The following is a 21,769-nucleotide window of genomic DNA, read 5'->3' on the forward strand; positions in this document are numbered from 1 at the left end:
CACTCACACGATTGAACTCTAACGTACATATAGTGTGTTCCCCGATCAGCATATGACAAGCACACTTCATATAGAAAATGATAATAAATAGATAAAAACGTACAGACGAAATAACAAACAGTTAAATGAATATATGGTTTCATATAGATACATGTATACGCATAAGGTTAATTGTGAAGTAGTAGTAATTAATCTTGATCAATAACATGAAAAGGCATTATATACATGTATATTTCAATTAGTAAGATGTAATAGACCCGCAAATCCGTGGCCTTATAAAGATAACATACTTGTTTTGACAAATAAACTATAATATTAGATAACACTTCCTTACTGAATTGATAAACATTTCTTTCATCTGACGTGGGTTTGTTTTTGTGTAAAAGAATTCCGGCACACGTACAGAACCTATCGTCAGACCGCATCTTAGTGCGAAAACGTTATCATACACGTGCGCGGAGAGGCCCCTTAATACCACCTTCATACCAAACCCCACACACATGTATACTAACAAATCAGATCACCAGTTCGCCTTACACACACATATATAACACCGACACGCGTGCCGTTCTAGCTTTTAAGATGCAACTTTTTAATATGTCACAGATACTACGCGTCTACTCGGAGCTCGCTAGCCATGTGCTATCACGTGTGTTATCGCTGCCATTTTGAGCCTTGACACTCGAGAAAAGAAGGGTCAAAATCGCACAGAAAGACCGGAAATAGGGATTTAAAACGGACAAGCGTGTCCGTCGTGCGTTTTGTTGTTTATTTCATGTGTTGACATTGGACCCTGTCTATACCTTACCCCGTGTTATGGGGTGTGGATTCGTACACGCTGTGTTTTGGATATTGGAGTAACCAGTGCTAAGGATAATAGCCCATTGCTGTAGTGTTGTGATTGATTACAAAGCGATTTATCGCGGGAAAATCATTGGGATTATAATCATGTCAAAAACGGTGAGTCTGCTGATATGTCGTTTGTAAAGCTATAGTTCGTATTGTACATACAGGTACATACGTTTTCTCACGCGGTACTAAAAATAAAACGAAAGTATGTGTGTACCTTTACATGGCTTATCGCCTCGTCAAACTATTCAGTCTATTTATATAGGTGTAGCTTTTTATCACGGCATGATTTGTACACTGATATGAAATACGCCTACTTACTAACTCCCAAGCGCCCGCCTTCGATGGAGGTAGTAGTAAACTATTCATATCCCTCCCGTTGCGACAACTATATATACTCCCCTTTAAACACATAACATACCTAACCAACCGTGTTGTTATCAGCCCAGATTTTCAACCGGCATCGGGTGTATACACGTGTGCAAGTTAAATCACCGTTGTTGTATCAACAATTCGATTAACAGATTTTGTTTTAATAACAATTTTATTGGACAACAGGCAAGCCTATATCCATTCAGTACAAAACCGTTAGAACATATGAATAATTTTGCAAATAACTACGTTGGGTATTATTTCATCTCGTTATAAAGATTTCGTATCTCGTTATAATAACTCGTTATATTGAGTAGTTATGTCGTTATAATGACTAGTTTTGTTGTTATAATGACTAGTTATGTCGTTATAATGACTAGTTATGTCGTTATAATGACTAGTTATCTCGTTATAATGACTAGTTATGTCGTTATAATGACTAGTTATGTCGTTATAATGACTAGTTATCTCGTTATAATGACTAGTTATGTCGTTATAATGACTAGTTATGTCGTTATAATGACTAGTTATCTCGTTATAATGACTAGTTATGTCGTTATAATGACTAGTTATGTCGTTATAATGACTAGTTATCTCGTTATAATGACTAGTTATGTCGTTATAATGACTAGTTATGTCGTTATAATGACTAGTTATCTCGTTATAATGACTAGTTATGTCGTTATAATGACTAGTTATGTCGTTATAATGACTAGTTATCTCGTTATAATGACTAGTTATGTCGTTATAACGACATCGCATGTTGTTATAATCACTAATTATCGCGTTTTAATTACTTCGTAATTCGTTATAAGACTAATTATCTTGTTATAACGACTAATTATCTCGTTATAATAAAAATGAAATAAATACTTGGATTTCCAAAATCAGTCACCGTAGCTAACACCTTGTTTGAATGAAAAGTATATAATCAAGAAAAAAATATTGAAGAAATATACAAAGTGTAAAACTCATTCGATCTGCTTAGTATTAATATATAAATATATATAGACATATATTAAATATGCATATTATTCAATCGTACACTTTCAGATAAGGTTATCATATGATCATATCCATACCAACCCCAAACGTTATCAGCCCGAGGGTCTGGAGACCTGAGGGCTGATATGGATCGAGGGTTGATAGGGATATGTTATGAAAATGGTCACATGATCAACTATTATCATATACAACAAATCGTCAAAAACCTTAGGAAAACATCAAATTTATTTAGCAACAACACAATATGAGTGTAAGTGAAGCGATATTTTTAAATGTTCCTTATTGAACCGCAAGTAAAACGGATATTATGCGTTGACGAGATAAGACGCGTGACAGGCGGGTATGTGGCGCGTGCCCAACGGATTGATAGGTCATGAATTCTGTTAGTGGTTTACATCAACAGCCCAAAAAATAAAGTGCTAACCTTCCGGCTTCGGCTTGTGGTTTCACTACACATGAAGAAAATGTATCTATGCCACGATGTACCGGTAATTTGAGTTATCCCCCTTTAACACTAAGCGTAAAGCCTTTCAATTCTGTTTATCCTATAATCGCCTTACATGTATAGTGTATGCTGACACTTCCTTGTACATTTATGTCCTGTTCTCTCCGAAAAATGTCATTTAATAGGCATGTACTAGAATTGTTAGTGCTACACTATTATGATTCACACCTATTCGCGGAATTGACACTCATAACCAGGATATATTTTTGCACAAATGTGAAATACAAAACTTATCTTATTTATACCCCACGCTATTATTGTTTACATGTAGAATATATACGTGTATTTACCGAAAAATATAAACACTTAATGACCGGAAGCCCTGCCGGACAGATTATGGCGTTAGATTTGTAGTGTTCATTAGGACTAAATGGTTAGGATATTTTAACACTTACGATCTAAATATGGTGAAGTGCGAAGTTCGGAGAAATATTTGAGCATTCGGGGACGGAGCTGACTGACATTTGATAACTTAAGGTAGTTATGAATAGTAGGTAGACGGACTACGTTTCCACAGTTTCAATTTATAGTAGTTCGAAGATAAAGGAAATATTTCAATATTTTGGGACAAAGCTGACGAACTCTCAATATCTGAAGGTGATTATAAAGGCATTACGTTATGACAGTATGGCTTTTTTATTCACCAATTTTGAAAGATAAAGTAGTTTTCGCACATTTGGTAACCTCCCCTTAATGTTCGTTTTGGATAGAACCAGGAAGCACATAGGTCAGATTTGGTTTGGTGTTATAGCGTGTATTGTTCTATAAACAGCTAAGGTCACTTAAGGACGTGCCTCCATGTGTGTTGTGTATGCGTGCATGTGTGTATGTGTGTGCTGGAGGCAGGGTATGTTGGCGTTATTGCCTTCTTGACATAGCGCGGGTCTGATGGCGACTTTAGAGCGTTACCTAACTGAAACACCATGCCGAAGGCACCCAGCACAGTATTCCATCCAGTCACATGTCTAATACAGACATTGGGTGAACCATTTATTACCATTACCCTCAATGCTGAACGCTAAGGAGGGAACAACAACTACCAGTTTAAGGACTGTGGTATGTCACAGCACGGGGAGAGAACCCTATACCCTACCTTGCCGAACGTAGTTTGTTAAAACCCAAGTGTGAGGAAATGCCAAGCAAGGCGCTAATAAATAAAAGTTAGTTAGAAGTAGAGAGATTTGGTTTGGTTTAATTTCGTTTAACGTGCTAATAACAGCTAAGGTCATTTAAGGACGTACATCCATGTGTGTAGTGTATGTGTGCTTGCGCGTGTGTATGCAGGAGACCGGGTATATAGGTGTGCTTGCCACCTTGTGATAGCGCGGATCTAATACCGACTTTTTAGTGCTATTTCACCGAAATACCATGCCGAAGGTACCCGGTATAGCATTCCGTCCGGTCACATGTTGTCATTCCTCTAAATGCTGAACGCTAAGCAGGGAATAACAACTACCATTTTTAAGGACTTTGGTATGTCCCAGCCTGGGGACAGAACCCATTACCTTCCTCACTTGGGCCAGTGGTGGGCCCAGGGGTGGTGCCCTAGTTGCCCGGACAACACCCTTTTTTCTGTGTCCGAAAATAATCTGGACTTTGAAGATTTTCCTCTTTTTCATATGGGATTTTCTTTTGATATCAACCATCCTGTGAACTACGATTTTCTATATATGCCTAAGGGTGCAGTTGCCCATACAAGGAGTCCACTACTTATATATACTCTAAACAGGTCAGTGGTGAAGGCTCAACGGACTGTCTACCTAACCGTATTGTTCTATAATGTCACGGTGTGGTGATCACCCTGTCCCTTGGGAGAGGATAAACCATCTGTTGGAATTAGGTATATAGGTTAATTGTTATTTCAAAGGTAGAGTCCATTTCATGGTAGATAAACCTGTATTTTTACCTGTGGTTTCATGTACACATCAGTTCAGTTCTTTATTACCTTGAACCTTACGGCTCATCAGTTCAAAATAAACATATATACAAGGATATACAATACAATCACTCCCACCCATATACACCCCCACAAATACACCAACACACACAAATACACTCACATACCCATTGGTATGGTGTAGAGAGACATCCCTCTTTATATAGGTACATAGTCTTTTCTTTTCTTATTACTCAGTTTACTATATTTGGCTAAATTTGTTAACTGTTTTTTTGTTCCCTGTTTCCATAAGTTGGATAAATGTATACATGCTAGGTCTTTCATAGTAATATTTCTTAATAAAACGCTTTCTTAAATCTAAAAAACATTCACATTTTAATATAAAATGAAATTCATCTTCGATATCCCCACTGTTGCAGTATGCACATGTTCTTTCAATCCTATCTACATTGTTATACCTACCAATTTCAATATTTAATTTGTGAGATGACAGTCTAATTTTTGTAATTTCTCTCAGATTTTGTATTTCCTATGGGTTCTGTTAAATATGGTTGTAAACAGAAATTTTCGCCAATAAACTTGTACAGTGAACACTTAGAAGATGAATCTAAGTTTTCTTTACATTCTTGCGTAAATATATCACACATTCTGCTTTAAATAATATTCATAATATAATCGGATGTATAGGTATCTCCATATTGTCATATGTACCCTACTCCCATTCTAAATAGTTCGTTTCTTACTCCATTCATCCATTCACTACCATTTTCTAACATTTTTTTTTTTTTTATAATTTGTTTATTTTTAAAGACATTTTTATTACATAAATACGTAAACACACATACACCCACATACATACAATTCCCATTTGCATTGGTTTGTCTCTTGCATCGTCAAATCTTTCATCATCATTATCCTCATCGTGACTGATTATCATCATCAGCCTTGTCAATCATCATCAATAGTAATACACCATTATCATCTTAATATACATCATCATCATCATCAACAACAGCATCAATCTATCATCATCCTAGCATCATCATCATCATCATCATCATCATCATCATCATCATAATCATCATCATCAACATTCTATTAATCCATCATCATCATCAACATCATCATCACCATCCTCATCATCATCATCATCATTATTCTATCATCATCCTAGCATCATCATTTGTCAGTTTGTTTTAATTTTAACCAGTATTTAAAAATTCTAAATTTCCTAATAATTTCCAAAGGCAATCTTCCTAATTCTTGGTAAACCATAAAATTTGCCGTAGATGTCTTAACCCCTAATAATCTTTTACAATAACTTAAATGTATTTTCTCTATATCTGGTGCTTTATGAAAGCTCCAAACTTCCGCTCCATAATTAAAAAATACTACAGACATATGTATCGAAAACATGAAGCTGAGTTTCAACGTTAAAATATTTTTTCTTAGACACGTTTGATACTGCAGACAATGCTTTTCTTCCTTGTTCAGCCATTTTTTTTTGAGTTTTTTTGAATTTACCATTAAAATTCATTAATATACCCAGGTAATTAAATTCATCTACAATTTCTTAAACACCTCCATCAAAGTACCACTTATCTTTATCTCTTAATTTACCNTGTAGATTTCTTATAAAGTAATAAAGTATCTAACATTTTCTGCAATCCCTCAGATGTTTCGGCCAATAACACCATATCGTCTGCATACATCATTAAAAATTTATTAAAAGTTTGTAGCTCTATAGAAGGACACCCTTCTGTTAAAAAAATTCATTTCGCAATCATTGACATACAAAGAGAACAATAGAGGAGACATAATTTCCCCTTGAAATAATCCATTTTCATTGAAAAAAATCTGACATGTTTTTGTTATACTTTACACAACATTTTACATCTCTGTACAAAGAACGTATAATATTCAACATCTTTCCTTCTATACCTTCTTTGATAAGTTTGTACCACAGATTCTGTCTATTAACGAAGTCAAAAGCTTTTTTGTAATCAATAAAACAGCAATACAGTCTATTTCTATTTTCAGGGTTTTACTTATTAATGTGTGTAATAAACTATAGCGTCAATAGTTGATAAATTCTTCTTAAAACCAAACTGAGCATCACTTAATTTACAATAGTCACTATCGAAATTAGCAAGACGCTCATTAAGAATTGATGTAAAAAAAATCCCTAAACAACTTATTAAAGTAATTCCTCTGTAATTATTGGTATCGTTCTTGTCTCCTTTCTTAAAATAGGAGTTATATTACCTACCGACCATGATGTAGGATAAAAACACATGATCACCAGCAGTGATTTATTATACCTGTTAAAAAATATAAATTTCAAAAATTTCAAAGACAATAAAGCATCCACCTTAGCATCACGTTATCAGGTAAATAATAACCAATGTTAGCATAAAAGTCTGGCATGTATATATATATATCCTTATTAACAGGTGTTGCCCTTGTACATATGAATGCATACCCATTCACAATAAAAGACAAACAGTCAAATCATAATTCTAATTTATGACAAAATAAATCAATATTTAATTGCCAAAATGCTCGCCTAAACTACATGCATATGAAAAGCATGACAACAACATCAACATTTTAACCAAAAACCTACATTTTTACCATTGTTTCAGAGAATTTGTTTACACTCGCTCCGCTCGACCATCATAAAATATAAATACTCTATGTTATAAAATATAACCTGGAATAATACCGCAAACTCAAGAAAACTATTCTACGCCTTATTCGATCTGTTTGACAATGGAAATAATGTCCGATAAATTCTAGCTTTCTACGCTTGGCAGTGCTTGAACAAGTTTAGTATTACATCTTCAGAGAAAAAATCGCCACGCTCTGCTCGNATGAGAAGCAGAGATATTTTTTTATTGCAAGTTGTAATGTTTAATTACAGTTTAATTGTGTTACACCACTCCGAACATTGTTGTTAATTCTTTTATATTTTTTCCCCTCAAAATAACTTAACAATATTTTAAATTAGTGGTCGGATGGCGCCTTTCACATAGCCGGCCGTGGTTCGATTCCCCGATCGAACGTGAAAAGGTATGAGGTCACCTGCCCGACTACATGGGTTTTCTCTGGGTGGTCCGGTTTCCTCCCACAGGAAGACCCCTGCGAGCTAATATCAGGGCCAACAAGGGTGATTTGTATCAGTTGAAATATCTTGCTTAATAATTGTTATGAAAAATGAAGTTTAAATTAATGTTATATAAAAAGAGTTTTCAATGCAAAGTTACAGTTTTGGGAAGTGATACGAGGCTCCTTAAAGTAACAAATAAAAGTTCTGTTGTATATATGTATATAAGATGCTTAAACAAATTAAATCTAAGTCTATTCAAGGAACAATTAAAGATCACCTGGTTCAGGTGACCTTTAGTTAAAACATATAAGGTGTTAATTGAATTTGATTATATTAATTATTTTTAATTTTATATTTTGAGCACAACATGGGTCGGTACTGACTTTTCATACACTTCTTAGTGCTGCAATTGAATGCATTTTTTTTTCTTATATTTAATAAGTTGATGGACTTGCATCTTAAATTAGATAGGATATTTTGCAAATTTAAACACTAAATATGCATGCATCTAGTAACTTGTATACAATTGAAAGTAGGGAATATTTTGACAACAGGGACCTTGGGTTTGTTACAGTATAGCACAGGGGCATGGGTCGCTTTACTTGTAATATTAAAAAATAGGGGCCTCTTATGCCAATATTTCATGCCCCTGTGCAGTATAGCTATGCATGGTCCTGATTGATGTGTTCAGCTTACAATTAGATATCTTATGGATTTTCATCCCTAAAACGTCTTATGTTACTCTTAACACAGTTTAGGTCCAACTATAGCTTTCCTGTAATTAATTCTCATGTCCTGGTATTGTTGACTTGATAACATGTGATCTCTACATACATATAGCCCATCTTCAAGTACAGAAAAACATCGTTATACTGACACCATTTTGTGGAGAGGTTTTGGCGTTATAAAAAGGTTTGGTGATAAAATGAGTAAAATATGCAAAGGGATTCTTTAGAAAATGAGAAAATGACTTTGAAATATGTTGGCTGTAAGTAAATGGCAAAAATGAAACGAAGTGCATTAATCGTGGTTTTAAGGTATTGAAGTAAGTGGCACATGGAGCGAAGGGCATTATATCGAGGTTTTATGGTATTTAAGTAAGTGGCACATAGAACGAGGGGCATTATATCGAGGTTTTACGGTATTGAAGTTAGTGGCACATGGAACGCGGGGCATGATATCGAGGTTTTACGGTATTGAAGTAAGTGGCACATGGAACGAATGGCATTATATCAAGGTTTTACGGTATTGAAGTAAGTGGCACATGGAACGAGGGGCATTATATCGAGGTTTTAAGGTATTGAAGAAAGTGGCACATGGAACGAGGGGCATTATATCGTGGTTTTACGGTATTGAAGTAAGTGGCACACGGAACGAGGGGCATGCTATCGAGGTTTTACGGTATCGAAGAAAGTGGCACATGGAACGAGGGGCATTATATCGTGGTTTTACGGTATTGAAGTAAGTGGCACATGGAACGAGTGGCAATATATCGAGGATTAATTGTATTAATTTAAGTGGCATATGGAACGAAGGGCATTATATCGAGGTTTTACGGTATTGATGTAAGTGGCACATGGAAAGAATTAAATAAAGGTTTTACTGTTTGAATTTTGAATCCTGGCATTGTTTAAACGTACAATGTACATATGACGCGGTGGTAAGGTTAAATTACGGCACACAGGTGTCGACTTCTTTATAGATGAGTCACATACTTCATTCAATGGTTGGTGTGGGCGCGCCTAAGAACATTCGCAACACGGGATCAATCCATTCGGAACACCTCGCCCTGATTACAGTACATGAAATGAATCGGACGAGGTGTTCCGATTGGGGAGCAACCTTGACATAGGCAGAATGAACATTAATTGTCATCTCCATGGAGATTTGACAGCCATATCTAAAATGAGATCTTCTCGAAGAAACTTAATTTCGTTTAAACAGGCGAAGCTCACCCCTCCCCCTTCCCTCCACTCCCTCTCCCTTTCTCCTACACATATTAGGCCATATAGAAATAAAGATGTGTTTCATATTCTTCTTCAATAAAAGGGTATGTAAGTCAATATCATTGATCAGTGATTCATTCTGCAGAACAGGGTCCTAGACTTTCACAAATAAATATCATATTAATTAGGGCTGGCGAGGGACTATCTTGGTATGTCAGTATTGCCTCTACGTTGATAATCTATCGCGAGAGTTATAACAAGGGAGGTGACTCTGATGGAAGAGAGAATGACGAGCATGAAACACATACTAATTTATTTGGCCTTCATACAGGGACCTGCCAGACTGAAAGATCGGGCTTATTATTTGTAGGTGTATAACAAGCTGGCACGAATATGAAAACTGACACGTCACAAACATGTGAATGCATTATCCTTCACTTACACAGACGATTCTGCACTCTCAGCATTGTTTGCACATAGCGGAGTCTGCACACATTTAAAATCTGATCATTTCGCACTTTTCCGTCGCATGTTATTTCACGGAAATAGCCGAGCGTGAGCTAGGAGTCAGAAACATGGGAAAACATTTGGGTCTTGTACAAGTCTAAGTGATGTGAATGGTAAAATATTGTAATAAATACCACATATTGTATAAATTTAGTGTAAGTTTACCGGTTCGTCAGGTTCATTTTAAAGTTGGTTATTCGTTGAATCTTTAAACCCTATGTATATGCATCTCTGCACGACGGGATCAAGAAAAATATAAATTACCTGCTGCATTTGTAAGAGGCGACCAAGGAGGATTGCTTTTTCAGTTTTTATTTCCCCCACTCGCTTGACAATATATCGCTTTGTGTCATGGGGATGAGCGTTTCGTCCATGCGAGGAAGGTCATGGGTTCTGTTCCCTGTCGGAGACATACTATTCTCTGTTTGAAATACAGCTGTAAAGCTGTTGTCGGTATATTCTGCAAGGGGAAACGATTTATTTTCTAAAAGGTCGTACTTTAATTAAGTGTTTTCATACCCTGATTTTGAGTTAGCGCTACAGAAAGAACGTTTAAGGGAAGAAATTGAATCATAGTAACATTTATATACAGGTTTATTGCAAATGTTGTCCTATATTTGATATACATATCAACTATATAATTATTTAAGGAACATTTTTCTCCAGACCCATTGAGGGTTATGCCCCATAATTCTCAACACAACAGGATTTAATCCTTATATTTCCTTAAGTTTTTCAATAATTTCTTAAATATATGACTTGTGCAAGACTGCGTGACATTGTTCATGTAAAATAAATAGCCGCTATTTTTATTGTTTTCAACGTCAACAATATAGCTTATAAAAACTTGATCGGAAAATTCTGAGAAAAATTAAACAAAAAAAATGAAAACTTTGTGTAAAGGAGACTAATTTGCTGGCGTATCTAATTGGATAGTTTATATAGAAAAAACTCAGATTCTTTACTATTTAGTTTTATTGAGTCTAAACTCTACAGAGTTATATAGCGTATACGTATTCAATGGGAAAATAGTAAACATCTTACCTAATTTACAAAAGTATAAGTGATGCACTTGTGATTATTATGGGCTAGATTCCATACTTCACACTCTTTAACACATTGTTAAAGTTCAAGTTTTATGTTAAGAGAATCAGCGCGTGGTTTGTTCGTTTTACGCATAGCAGCACTCTATACCCCACTCGATGACGAGTTGTTTTGACATTAATTTATATGGGATAGCGATGGTTTCGCTGACATTTGATCAAATGACCTAAATTATTTATATTAAATTGCTGATACAAAAGTCCACCGAGTTGTTATTGACAAAAAGCATTTGGGATGTGGAAGTGAATAATTACATGTTTATTTCAGCGAGTTGACAAACTCATACGCAGGGCGTTTGAAACATTGAACAATTACTTGCGGTGTAATGCTAGCATGAATCCGTTTAGGTTTTCGTCACATTTTTAATCAAAGTTTTACGTGTTTTCAGAAGAAAACCAGTAGGTTGTCTGTGACAGACGCTTATGACGTCGACGAGTTACTGCCCTTGACTTTCTCCGGAAGTCATTCACCTGACGACGTCTTCGACGAATCACCCTCTATCGAGGAGAAGGAGAAAAGCGGCAAACAATTATTGGAGTCGGATTCGGACCCTTGGCAACGAAACGGTGGGTTAAACAACATGGATGAGAAACACAACCAGTTGAAATCTACCCATAAACCGGAAGTGAGTCGTTCGATGTCGTTTGAAGACCCGGATATTCGATGTGGATTTGGACCTTATAAACCGGATTTATTACAGAAATTTAACAATCCGAAGTGTCTACTAGCTTTTCTCTCATTCTTCGCATTCATCCAAGGTTTGTTTTTGGTAACCATTTTTGCAATTTTATTTTACAGACGATATTGATGAGTGGCCATGCTTAAAATCGTCTTCAAGCGACAACAAGTGCCGCCAGACAAACTTAAAAAAATAAATATACCCGACTAAATAAAGTAAGCAACACCAAAATATATTGTTTTATATAACCGTCATATATTGTCGTTTGAAGACGATTTAAAGGGTGACCGCTCAGAGTAACCGTGAGCTGATCATTGTCATTTGGTAAAGTGTGGATACAAGATGCCGGAAATGGGGGAAAACTTGAATTAGATGTCTGCTTTTGCAAGGTGCACTTCTATGAACGCCTAATCTAGTTGGCTAAATTGTACTGTGACTATTGAATGACATTAATCTAGAACACACATCAAGTATAGGGAATAAATATTGGCGATTTTATGACGATGCTTATAGTAGTGTGTTTGTAATCACATATACCATAATTCGTTTAAATGCGACACTTTTAGTGTTTAACAATCGCCATCACAAACGTGATCTCTGCTCTGTCTCGGTTCAACTTATATGTTCCATTGATCAATGTAACTGTGGTTATCCACAGAATGCCAAAACAGCTTGTTCGTGGAGTGGGCACAGTTTACTTTGAAAGTTTTCCGGCGGAGGGAATTCAAAAATACCTCTTGGGAGAGGAGACATTTTGATATAGACGAAACACTGAGCCAAACGGGAAGTGTTTTTCTGTAATCGTTGCAAGTGACCAGTCGTTTTCTTGTCACCCAGCACAACTGGAATGGAATGGAGTTTATGAAACTTCTTCAAACTGCAACACACAGCAGATACATTGTACGATTATAGTAGGAATGTTACAATACATCGGGAAACCGGTATATCGCAACATACAGGCATATATCGTATCGTACCGCAATACAGAAATGAAATATCGCTGTATCGCAATATTTTTTTAAACGCTTATTTATATGTATTAGCTAGGTGTGTTAACTTTTCAAATTATTACATATTCTAACAGATATGTCAAAAACCATACACCGGCTTAACGATCGGCAAAAATCAATTTAAAGTTCATGATTTTTAGTTGGTTTGACAACAAGCATAAATCTGTGTGGTCCATGTGATAAATGATTCAGTTTGATAACATTCTTTCCACAATTTCCTTTTAAAATGGGTACATTTTCCTATGACAATAAATCGGGATGCGTATTACAAACATTTTTTTGTATTGCAGCATATCGCGATACTCATTAGGCGTATTATGACGACCCTTGATTATATACTCATATTTTCAGCCTTTGAATGCTTGTCCGATTTTTAAAAAAATCCGAAATCTGTCATCTCGTACCCTTATTTTTTAGTTTCCTTACTGTCAAGACGAATCACTCAAGAAACATGCACTAACTGTACGAATAATGTTTGCTTCAATTTCAAAAGCACGATTTAAATTTCCGATAGTTTCTGTGCCGACATGCAAGGTGGCCAAATAGGGCTTGCCATTCAAGAGAAACGGAACTTAAAAGCAGACATCTTCCTCTGACTTTCTCCATTGACATGAGAAATGCCCACTCCAAACCGTTCTTTTATAAATAAATGTTAAATGACTCGCACAACTAAGTCATTTACTATATGGTATTACTTGACGTTTTAGTTAATAACTTAAATATTTGAAGTTCAACACCAATGACAGCTGTCTAGATTCATAAATACATACCTTACAAAGGATACAAAATTACTGTTTGGCAGGTTTAATTGCATATTGGAGTGTCACAGCGTCCAGAATTTGGTAACCGGAAGGTTACAAGCAAAACCGGTAACATAAAAAAGAAACTGCTCATACACGTTTTACCCCTGTACAAAACCGCACACAGATATGGAAATATATCAAATGTATACATTTTTCAAAAGGGGAATACCTGTACATTTTATTCATTCAAAAATGTGTCATCAGTTCCTAATTGATATACCTCAGTGGTCCTGTAATTAACCGGAGTTAATTTTAGATAGGAACTACAAACGTATGAAACACTTGCTGATTGACTGATTTGGTTGTGTGAGTATTTCAAGGTAAAAATACCCAGCGTGCATTCTATGAACTTTTCCCTTATTCCTTTTTAGACCAAATCACCATAAAATCAAACCTGGTGTGTTTACGTAATCAGAGAGGCTCTCTGTTGCACCATCCACAGTTAATTAAGAGTAAGCAACGCCGTATACAAGCAGCATGTGTTAGACACCACTCAATGAAAGGCTCAAAATTAGTTTCTTAAAATATGTGCTTTCCTTATAAAGTAAGCGTATAAACGGTAAACCGATTATGGCGATTAGACAAATTGTGGTCTCTTCTGCGAGATGATTATTTAATAGGGATGGTCTCTCGAACAAATCCGACTTTATTCAAATTGGTAAACGCTTTCTCTAGGCATATACATTTTAGATTTCGAAGTGTTTCGATGTTTTTTTAGACGTTCTTAATTTGTTTTTCAGGATTTGTTGTAAATGGTATAAACAATGTTAACACCTCAACGATAGAAAGGCGCTTCGGTCTGCCGAGTTCAAAGGTCGGCAGCATTTCGAGCGCCTACGACGTGTCTGCAGCTATCGTTGGCTTGGTAATCAGCTACTTCGGCTCTGGACGGAACAAGGCGAAGTTTTTGTCGTTAGCGGCCGGAAGTATGGCTATCGGATCCTTTGTGATGACCTTACCACACTTCACAAATGGACTTTATCTGTGGGGCGAGAACGTCAGGGCAACTTGTAGCGGTGAGTTAGGCTGAGAGAAAGCATCTTTTAATCTCACTCATTACTATATTTCTTTTTTGGGATTTCCTTACTACTGCCAAAAAATGTAACTAAGTGTTGGAAGTTGTTTTTCCCCCGGCATGACTTTTGCTTGGAAAAATCATTCCTATCTAAGTCCGTGCTGAAAGGAAAACTACCTTACGGAACTTTAATGAGAAATAATAAAGATGAAATAAACACATACATTCGATTATAGTGTTTTGAGTGTAAAAAAACCAGTGGAACTAGACTGGGATTCGAACCCTGGACTTAAAAAAATGTTAAACTATAGCTCTAACCGATTGTGCTACCTAGTCATCGGAAGTATCTATCAAAACGGAAGTTAAGGGGAGGTAACTGTAAAACCAAAGTGTAGTGGGACAGGAATCCTTAAAGCAAAACTAGTTTTCTGTCATGAGATAGAGGCTTCTTCCTAATTGGTAATAAAAAACGGATGGGACGATGAAAGAACTAAAGATTTTTTTAATTTAATTTCTGCACATTTTATTAATAATGATATTGGGGAAGTATTCAAAATTTTGTTCAAAATAGAAAATAAAAATCACGATCAAATGATTCACATGAAATGTTTTATTTTGATGGACCCATCGCCCAAACCATCCATGCATGTCAAGACACGAACGTGAAAAAACTACAGAACACAAAATACAACATCTAAAACAATAGTCAGATATATTCAACTTTGTTCTGAGTCTGACATTTAAAGCATATGCCTTTGGCCGGTAGCTGAAGGTTATTTATACAGAATAATCTAACTTCAGATGGTTTACCAATGTGAATGACCAAAGTCTGAAATTTGCTGACATTTGGTTTTTTCAACTTAAATTCATTCATTATTGTAAACTAATTTTACTAAGATTTAATTTGATCCTTTTTTTTTTTCGAAATTACAAATAGAAAAATGCAAGGTGCTGATATAATTTCTTTGAAATAATCGAATACAGATTCGATATATTGCTAAATTTATCAGTATTAACTACTTGTAATGGATATTGGTAAAACTAAATTCGATCTGAAACCAAAGTTAGGGATAACGAAATACTTTTGATTATATTATTTATAATGACATCATTGTAGAGATGGAAGAACCTAACACGTGCGATACTGACGAGAGCCTGCAGCACTACCTGTACGTGTTCCTCCTTGGGCAGGCCTTACACGGAGTGGGCGGGACCACACTTTATATTGTGGGCGTGTCTTTGATGGACGACAGCGTGCCAGCAACATCATCACCCATGTATATAGGTAAGCATGAATCTAAACTGTGTCGATCTGCAACTTATTGTGCACGTGACTAATTCTGCATATTGTGGGCGTGACTGACTCTAACTTGATGTGGGCGTGTTTAATAGTCATAATGTGGGCGTGTCTGACTAAAACATGACGTGGACATGTTAATTTTGGCGAGCCGGCATCCAACTATAGATGTGAGCGTGTCACACTGACTTTATGTGGACGTGTCTTATTGTGGGCGTGTCTACTGAACCTGACATGGGCGTTTCAAATTAACATAATGTGGGCGTGTCTGATGAACAATATATGGGTATATCAATGTAGGCTTGTCTGACTGACTTATTGTGAGTGTGTCTAACTCTGACTAAATATGGTCGTTTCTGTCTCGCATCTATTGATTCCATGTTTAATGCTGAATGTCTGAATGTGATATATAACTTTAAGTTGTAAAACATGAAAGATTAATAATATTCATATGTAAAGATGTTCTGGACAAATATGTAGGTTCTATATCAACTATATGGGCGTGGTCACAGTGAAATAATGGTTTACACAACTTCCAGTCCATACATTTTGTTTTTGTTGTCGTTTTTCATTCCCCGAGGCATATTTTACGCCTTCGCTACGTTTGGTCACGCCCTTCTTATTTTTATTTATTATTCAAGGTATAGTTTAAGCCTTCGCTACGTTTTGCCTCGCCCTTTTTATTGTTGTTTATTTTTCCAGGTATATTTTACGCCTTCGCTACGTTTGGCCCCGCCCTTGGATACATCATTGGAGGCCAGATGCTGAACGTGTATGTGGACTTCAATGAGCCAGCAGGTAACAGGTAACTTGTGCTTCTTACTGTTTGGTTTATACACATTTTATGCACGCCGTGTTTCATTTCCTTAAACACTTGCTTTGTGTTAGACTATGTTTGCACCACATTTAAGGATCTCTGTGCCGCTGCCTTAAACTGTCACAAAGTATTGGATTTTTTTCCGGCATGATATAGCTTTGATTAATCATTTCTGAAAAGAAAAGCTTGCGGAACTTTTATGAGTAATGGTAGAGATGAAGTAAAGAAAATATAACCAACAACAGTATTTTGAGTGTTATTAATTGCATATAAGAAAAACACAGTTCAGTGGGACAGGGATCCTTAATACGTTACTTTTTTCACCACTATAGACTATATTGGACTCAATGGATGGAAGAGTTTACTCAAGCTACATAGGAGCTGAAGTGCTATTAAGGATCCCGACGACTGGGAATTAATTGAAGCTAACTCAATGCATTATCCCCATGAACTGTCGTTGAATTTGTTTAATAACCAACCTTTATCACTCCATGAATTTCAATTAAATGTATTTGAATTATGACAAAACGGATAACACCACCCTATGAACTGCTATAAATTTGTTAAAATTAAGTCCATCTTCGCCCACTGAATTTCTGTTTAGTTCGTTTAAACCAATTCAGTTTAAATTTGTTAAAAGACCAGCATTACTTATTCAAACTCGTTACCGTGTGGCTTTCGACAATTTCGTTTTTAGCTCACCTGGCCCGAAGGGCAAAGTGAGCTTATGCCGTGGTGCGGCGTCTGTCGTCCATCCGTCGTCCGGCGTCAATATTTTACTTTAAACCACTTCTTCTCAATAATCAAAAGGCCCAGGGTACTGAAATTGGGCCTGTAGCATGCTGGGATGAAAGACTACTAAGTTTGTTCAAATGAATGACCTTGACCCACTTTAAAGTTCACAGGGGTCAAATGTCGTAAAATCTTCAAACCACTTCTCAATAACCAAAAGGCCCAGGGTACTGAAATTGGGTCTGGAGCATGCTGGGATGGAGAACTACCAAATTTGTTCAAATTAATGAACTTGACTTATATTCAAGGTCACAGCGCTCAAATATGTTAAAAACCTGTAATACAACCTTTTTTCCGAATAGCCTAAATGCCGAGGATGATGATGGCATTTGGCCAGTAGCATGCTGGAATAAAAGACTACCGAATTTGTCCAAATGATTTTTTTTAACAACTTCTTTTGAATAACCAAGAGGTATACGATGATGATATTTTGCCAGTAACATGCTCGGGTGAAGGGTCACCAAGTTTGTTCAAATGAATGACCTGGACTTATATTCAAGGTCACAAGGGTTGAATATGTTAAAAACCACAAGGGTTGAATATGTTAAAAACCTTTAAAAGAACTTCTTTTTAATAACCAAGAGGCCTATGGTCATGATATTTGGCTAGAAGCATGCTGGGATGAAGGGCTACAAAGTTTGTTCAAATGAATGACCTTTATCTTTTTTCAAGGTCACAGGGGTCAAATATGTTAAAAACCTTTAAACGACTTCTTATCAATAAGCAAAAGGCCAAGGGTGATGATATTTGGCCATTAACATGCTGGGATGAAGGACTACCAAGTGAATGACCTTCGCCCATATTCAAGGTTACAGTGGTCAATATATGTTTAAATCTTTAAATGATTTGTTCTGTATAACCGAAAGGTCCATGGAAATGACATTTTGCCAGAAGCATGCTGGGTTGGAACTCTGTTCAACCTAATGTCCTTGTTCGACATTCAAGGTCACAGGCGACATATGTTTAAACCTTTAATAGGTTCTTATGAATCAAACACTGATATTCTGCCTGTAGCTGTATTTTAGTCCACTTTTAAGATTACAAGTATTATATTTATACCAGGTGAGCGATACAGGCTCATTGGGCCTCTTGTTTGATCGATAATTTTAGTCGACGAAATCTAACTGATATTGGCGAAAAGCAACTAAAATTAATTTGTTTATAAATATGCATGATTTACTAAGTATTATTTGAATTAGCAATCAAGAGCTTTTGCGAATGAACATATAAATACATATCTACCGAAGTAAACAGAGAATACGTGTGTTTAGAGTATTGAATTACAAGATTTATTTAGCGAGGGTAGAAAGGCCCGGTTGTATTTGCTAAGGCTATGCTGAGTCAATAATGCTCTGACCTGAGTCCAAAAAGATACCTGCATTTTAAACCGCAAACATATACCGTAATTTGATATAATAAGAGCGCAGGGCTCGGATAATTGAAAGAAAGGGCGTCCATATTAGGGCACGCGCCTTTGTTAGTTCAAATACGGTACTCTTTTTGCAATATCCCATTCGATAACATCAAAAACACCAGAGACATCTGTTTGTTTACCTTTCAATCGAATGGACAAGGACTGCCATTATTAAAAATTGCGTAGGAAAATAATGAATCAATAACTGTTCACGTAGAAGTTTTGATATCAGCGCTACAAGATATAGTTCCCTCATAGATGCCTGATCAAATAAACGTAATAAGATATGAGAGTGATTTAAGTAGATTTTAAACATTGGTGGGCTGTTCACGACAGCGTCATATGTTTATGTTTTGTTTACATTGTTTACGTTTGTGCAGCCTCCGTGTGTACTAAGGTTCAAATCGAGGTCAAAATAAAAGTAGTTCCTGGGGAATAAATGATTTGTTGTGTCACCTGTTACACAGGACTTTGCGGGGCATATCACATAATAAAAGTGTTTTACCATGTGGCCAATGTTATGGTAATATAAAGGGAAGTAAATTAGCATATTTATGGTAATTAAAACAGGTCATTCACCACTATTTGTTATTGTTTTTCCTTCCTCTGACTCGGTAGCTTATCAAGTTTCATGCTGGCCATATATCTGAAAAAGGACAAAAAAAAAAAATGTAAAAAGATGATAAAACACTTCCGAAATGTTATCAAGTTTTGGTGATTGACCCTGTTACATTTATATCGAGTTTTGAATAATAATAGTAATATTTGATTAAATTAGCATGCAGCTGCAGAGGGTGTCGTTCTTATCAGGTAATAAGCGAAGTGAGGCCTATACATTTAATTAAGGCCACTCCATCTCTGCCACGTTACCCTATTTACACGTTTAATGAAGCAATTTATACGACATTTTTAATTATGTTTTAATGATAGCCATATGTGACCTATTTTTGCAAAAATATCAACATGTGGGTGAAACATAAGTCTGCTCTCATGCCTGGTGGTAGCCTGTCAGATTACTCAGACAGACTTGGTTCAAGTCAAATGGATAAACATGTACAGTCATCAGTATCCTGTGTATAATTGTTTGTTTTGGTTTAACGTCCTCGAAACCACAGGGACGTGCGAATTTGTTACAGCTGAGACGTGTAAATTACCACAGGGACCTGCGAATTTGTTACAGCTTTATTTGGACCTAAACTAAGGTGTTCAGAGTAATTTTACATGTTTTAGGGGTTTAAGTCCGCTTTCGGTAAAAATGCAATAATATAATCGTTTACCTTGTGCTGAAAGGTGGGGTTGGGGATATTGCATATTCTTTTGTATATATGACCTCTGACCTCGTGTTTTAAATGCATCAATATTGTATGTATTCTTTGTATAGTGTGACCTTTGACCTTGCGTGGTAGCGGGACCAACATTGTATCATGTGGTCATTTGACCTCGTGCCTTAGCTAGAACGTATTTTATTGTACGTGTTATGTGTATATTGTGACCTTTGATCTCGTGTTGTAGTGGGAATAACACTGTATGTGTTATTTGATAATGTAACCTTTGACCCAATGTTTTTCATACAACGTCATTACATATTGTATGAATTATTTGTTCATCATAACCTCGTGTTATTGGCGGAACGTATTTGAATTTTGTTCGAGCTATTTGCATAACGTGATCTTTGACCTCGTGTTTTAAAAGGAACATCTTTGTTAATGGTACGAGTTAGTTGTATAATGTGACCTTTGACCTTGTTGCAGCGGACACCTGACCCCGACTGACCCCCGATGGGTTGGAGCGTGGTGGGTTGGGTTCTTAGTGGCATCCCTGGTCATGGTTTCAGTGGCCATCCCTATGGCGGCCTACGGTGTGGAATTACCCGGTAAGTGATGCATATGCCAATAAACGTTCCCCCAGTCACTGCCCTTATACTAATTACGTTTTTTTGCGCACATTAAGTTGCGTGATATGGCCTTATTTAGAAAAAAATAATTTGTGTTTCACTCAGCACGTGTGTCTCAAGTGATATGTTAATAATAATTGTTCCGGTTATACTTGCAATGGGAATCGCGAAAATACATATCACTGAAAAAAAATTTAAATTCACAGTTTTTAAGGATGATTGGTCATTATGTTTGTCTTTAATGCTATATAAAACTAGATCTGTCATGTACGTTAAATAGCTGTACCAGACAGTCTGGTTTCTATGGTGACCCGAATAAAATGGATTCCCACATTTCCTTCGTAACCAAAACAGGAAGATGTTTTTTTTTCCCGTGTTCTCCGGTTTTCACTCACATTTAAACCTCCTGCGCGCTACCAATTGGGCAAACAAGATTGACTTGTCAAAACTTGTTGCACAATTTTGTAAAATAAATAAAGTAAGGATGTAAACATAAATTTATCTTAGCAGGATGTATTATATTCCTTCACCCAAAACTAGAAGAATTTATTTTTCATAATTATCATTTTTGTAACAAAGAAGAGTTTTGTTTATAAATTGCTAGTATGCTAACTAAACCTAGACCAACAGAGCACTCAGCATTACACGTGCATGCGCGTGCATTTACGCACGAAAGTGCATCCGGCAGATGTGCGGGCCATAGAACACAAGTTGTCTTTTATCATGTCTAATTACAAGTCTGTCCACCAGATGG

At 36.2% G+C, this 21,769-nt stretch overlaps 1 protein-coding gene across 1 annotated transcript in view; it reads left to right on the forward strand.

Moving 5' to 3' along the window:
- Positions 1-483: 483 nt before the first annotated feature.
- The window catches only part of LOC110442064 (solute carrier organic anion transporter family member 4C1-like), a 36,439-nt gene continuing 15,153 nt past the window's right edge, over positions 484-21,769 (forward strand). The window contains exons 1-6 of the mRNA XM_021485494.1: positions 484-960; positions 11,683-12,052; positions 14,527-14,802; positions 15,919-16,086; positions 16,801-16,903; positions 20,873-20,994. Of these exons, the coding sequence (XP_021341169.1) occupies positions 949-960; positions 11,683-12,052; positions 14,527-14,802; positions 15,919-16,086; positions 16,801-16,903; positions 20,873-20,994 (1,051 nt within the window). The 5' untranslated portion in view covers positions 484-948. The remainder of the gene's footprint in view (positions 961-11,682; positions 12,053-14,526; positions 14,803-15,918; positions 16,087-16,800; positions 16,904-20,872; positions 20,995-21,769) is intronic.

This window comes from Mizuhopecten yessoensis, unplaced genomic scaffold, assembly GCF_002113885.1.
Source record: "Mizuhopecten yessoensis strain PY_sf001 unplaced genomic scaffold, ASM211388v2 scaffold716201, whole genome shotgun sequence".
NCBI classification, from domain to species: domain Eukaryota; kingdom Metazoa; phylum Mollusca; class Bivalvia; order Pectinida; family Pectinidae; genus Mizuhopecten; species Mizuhopecten yessoensis.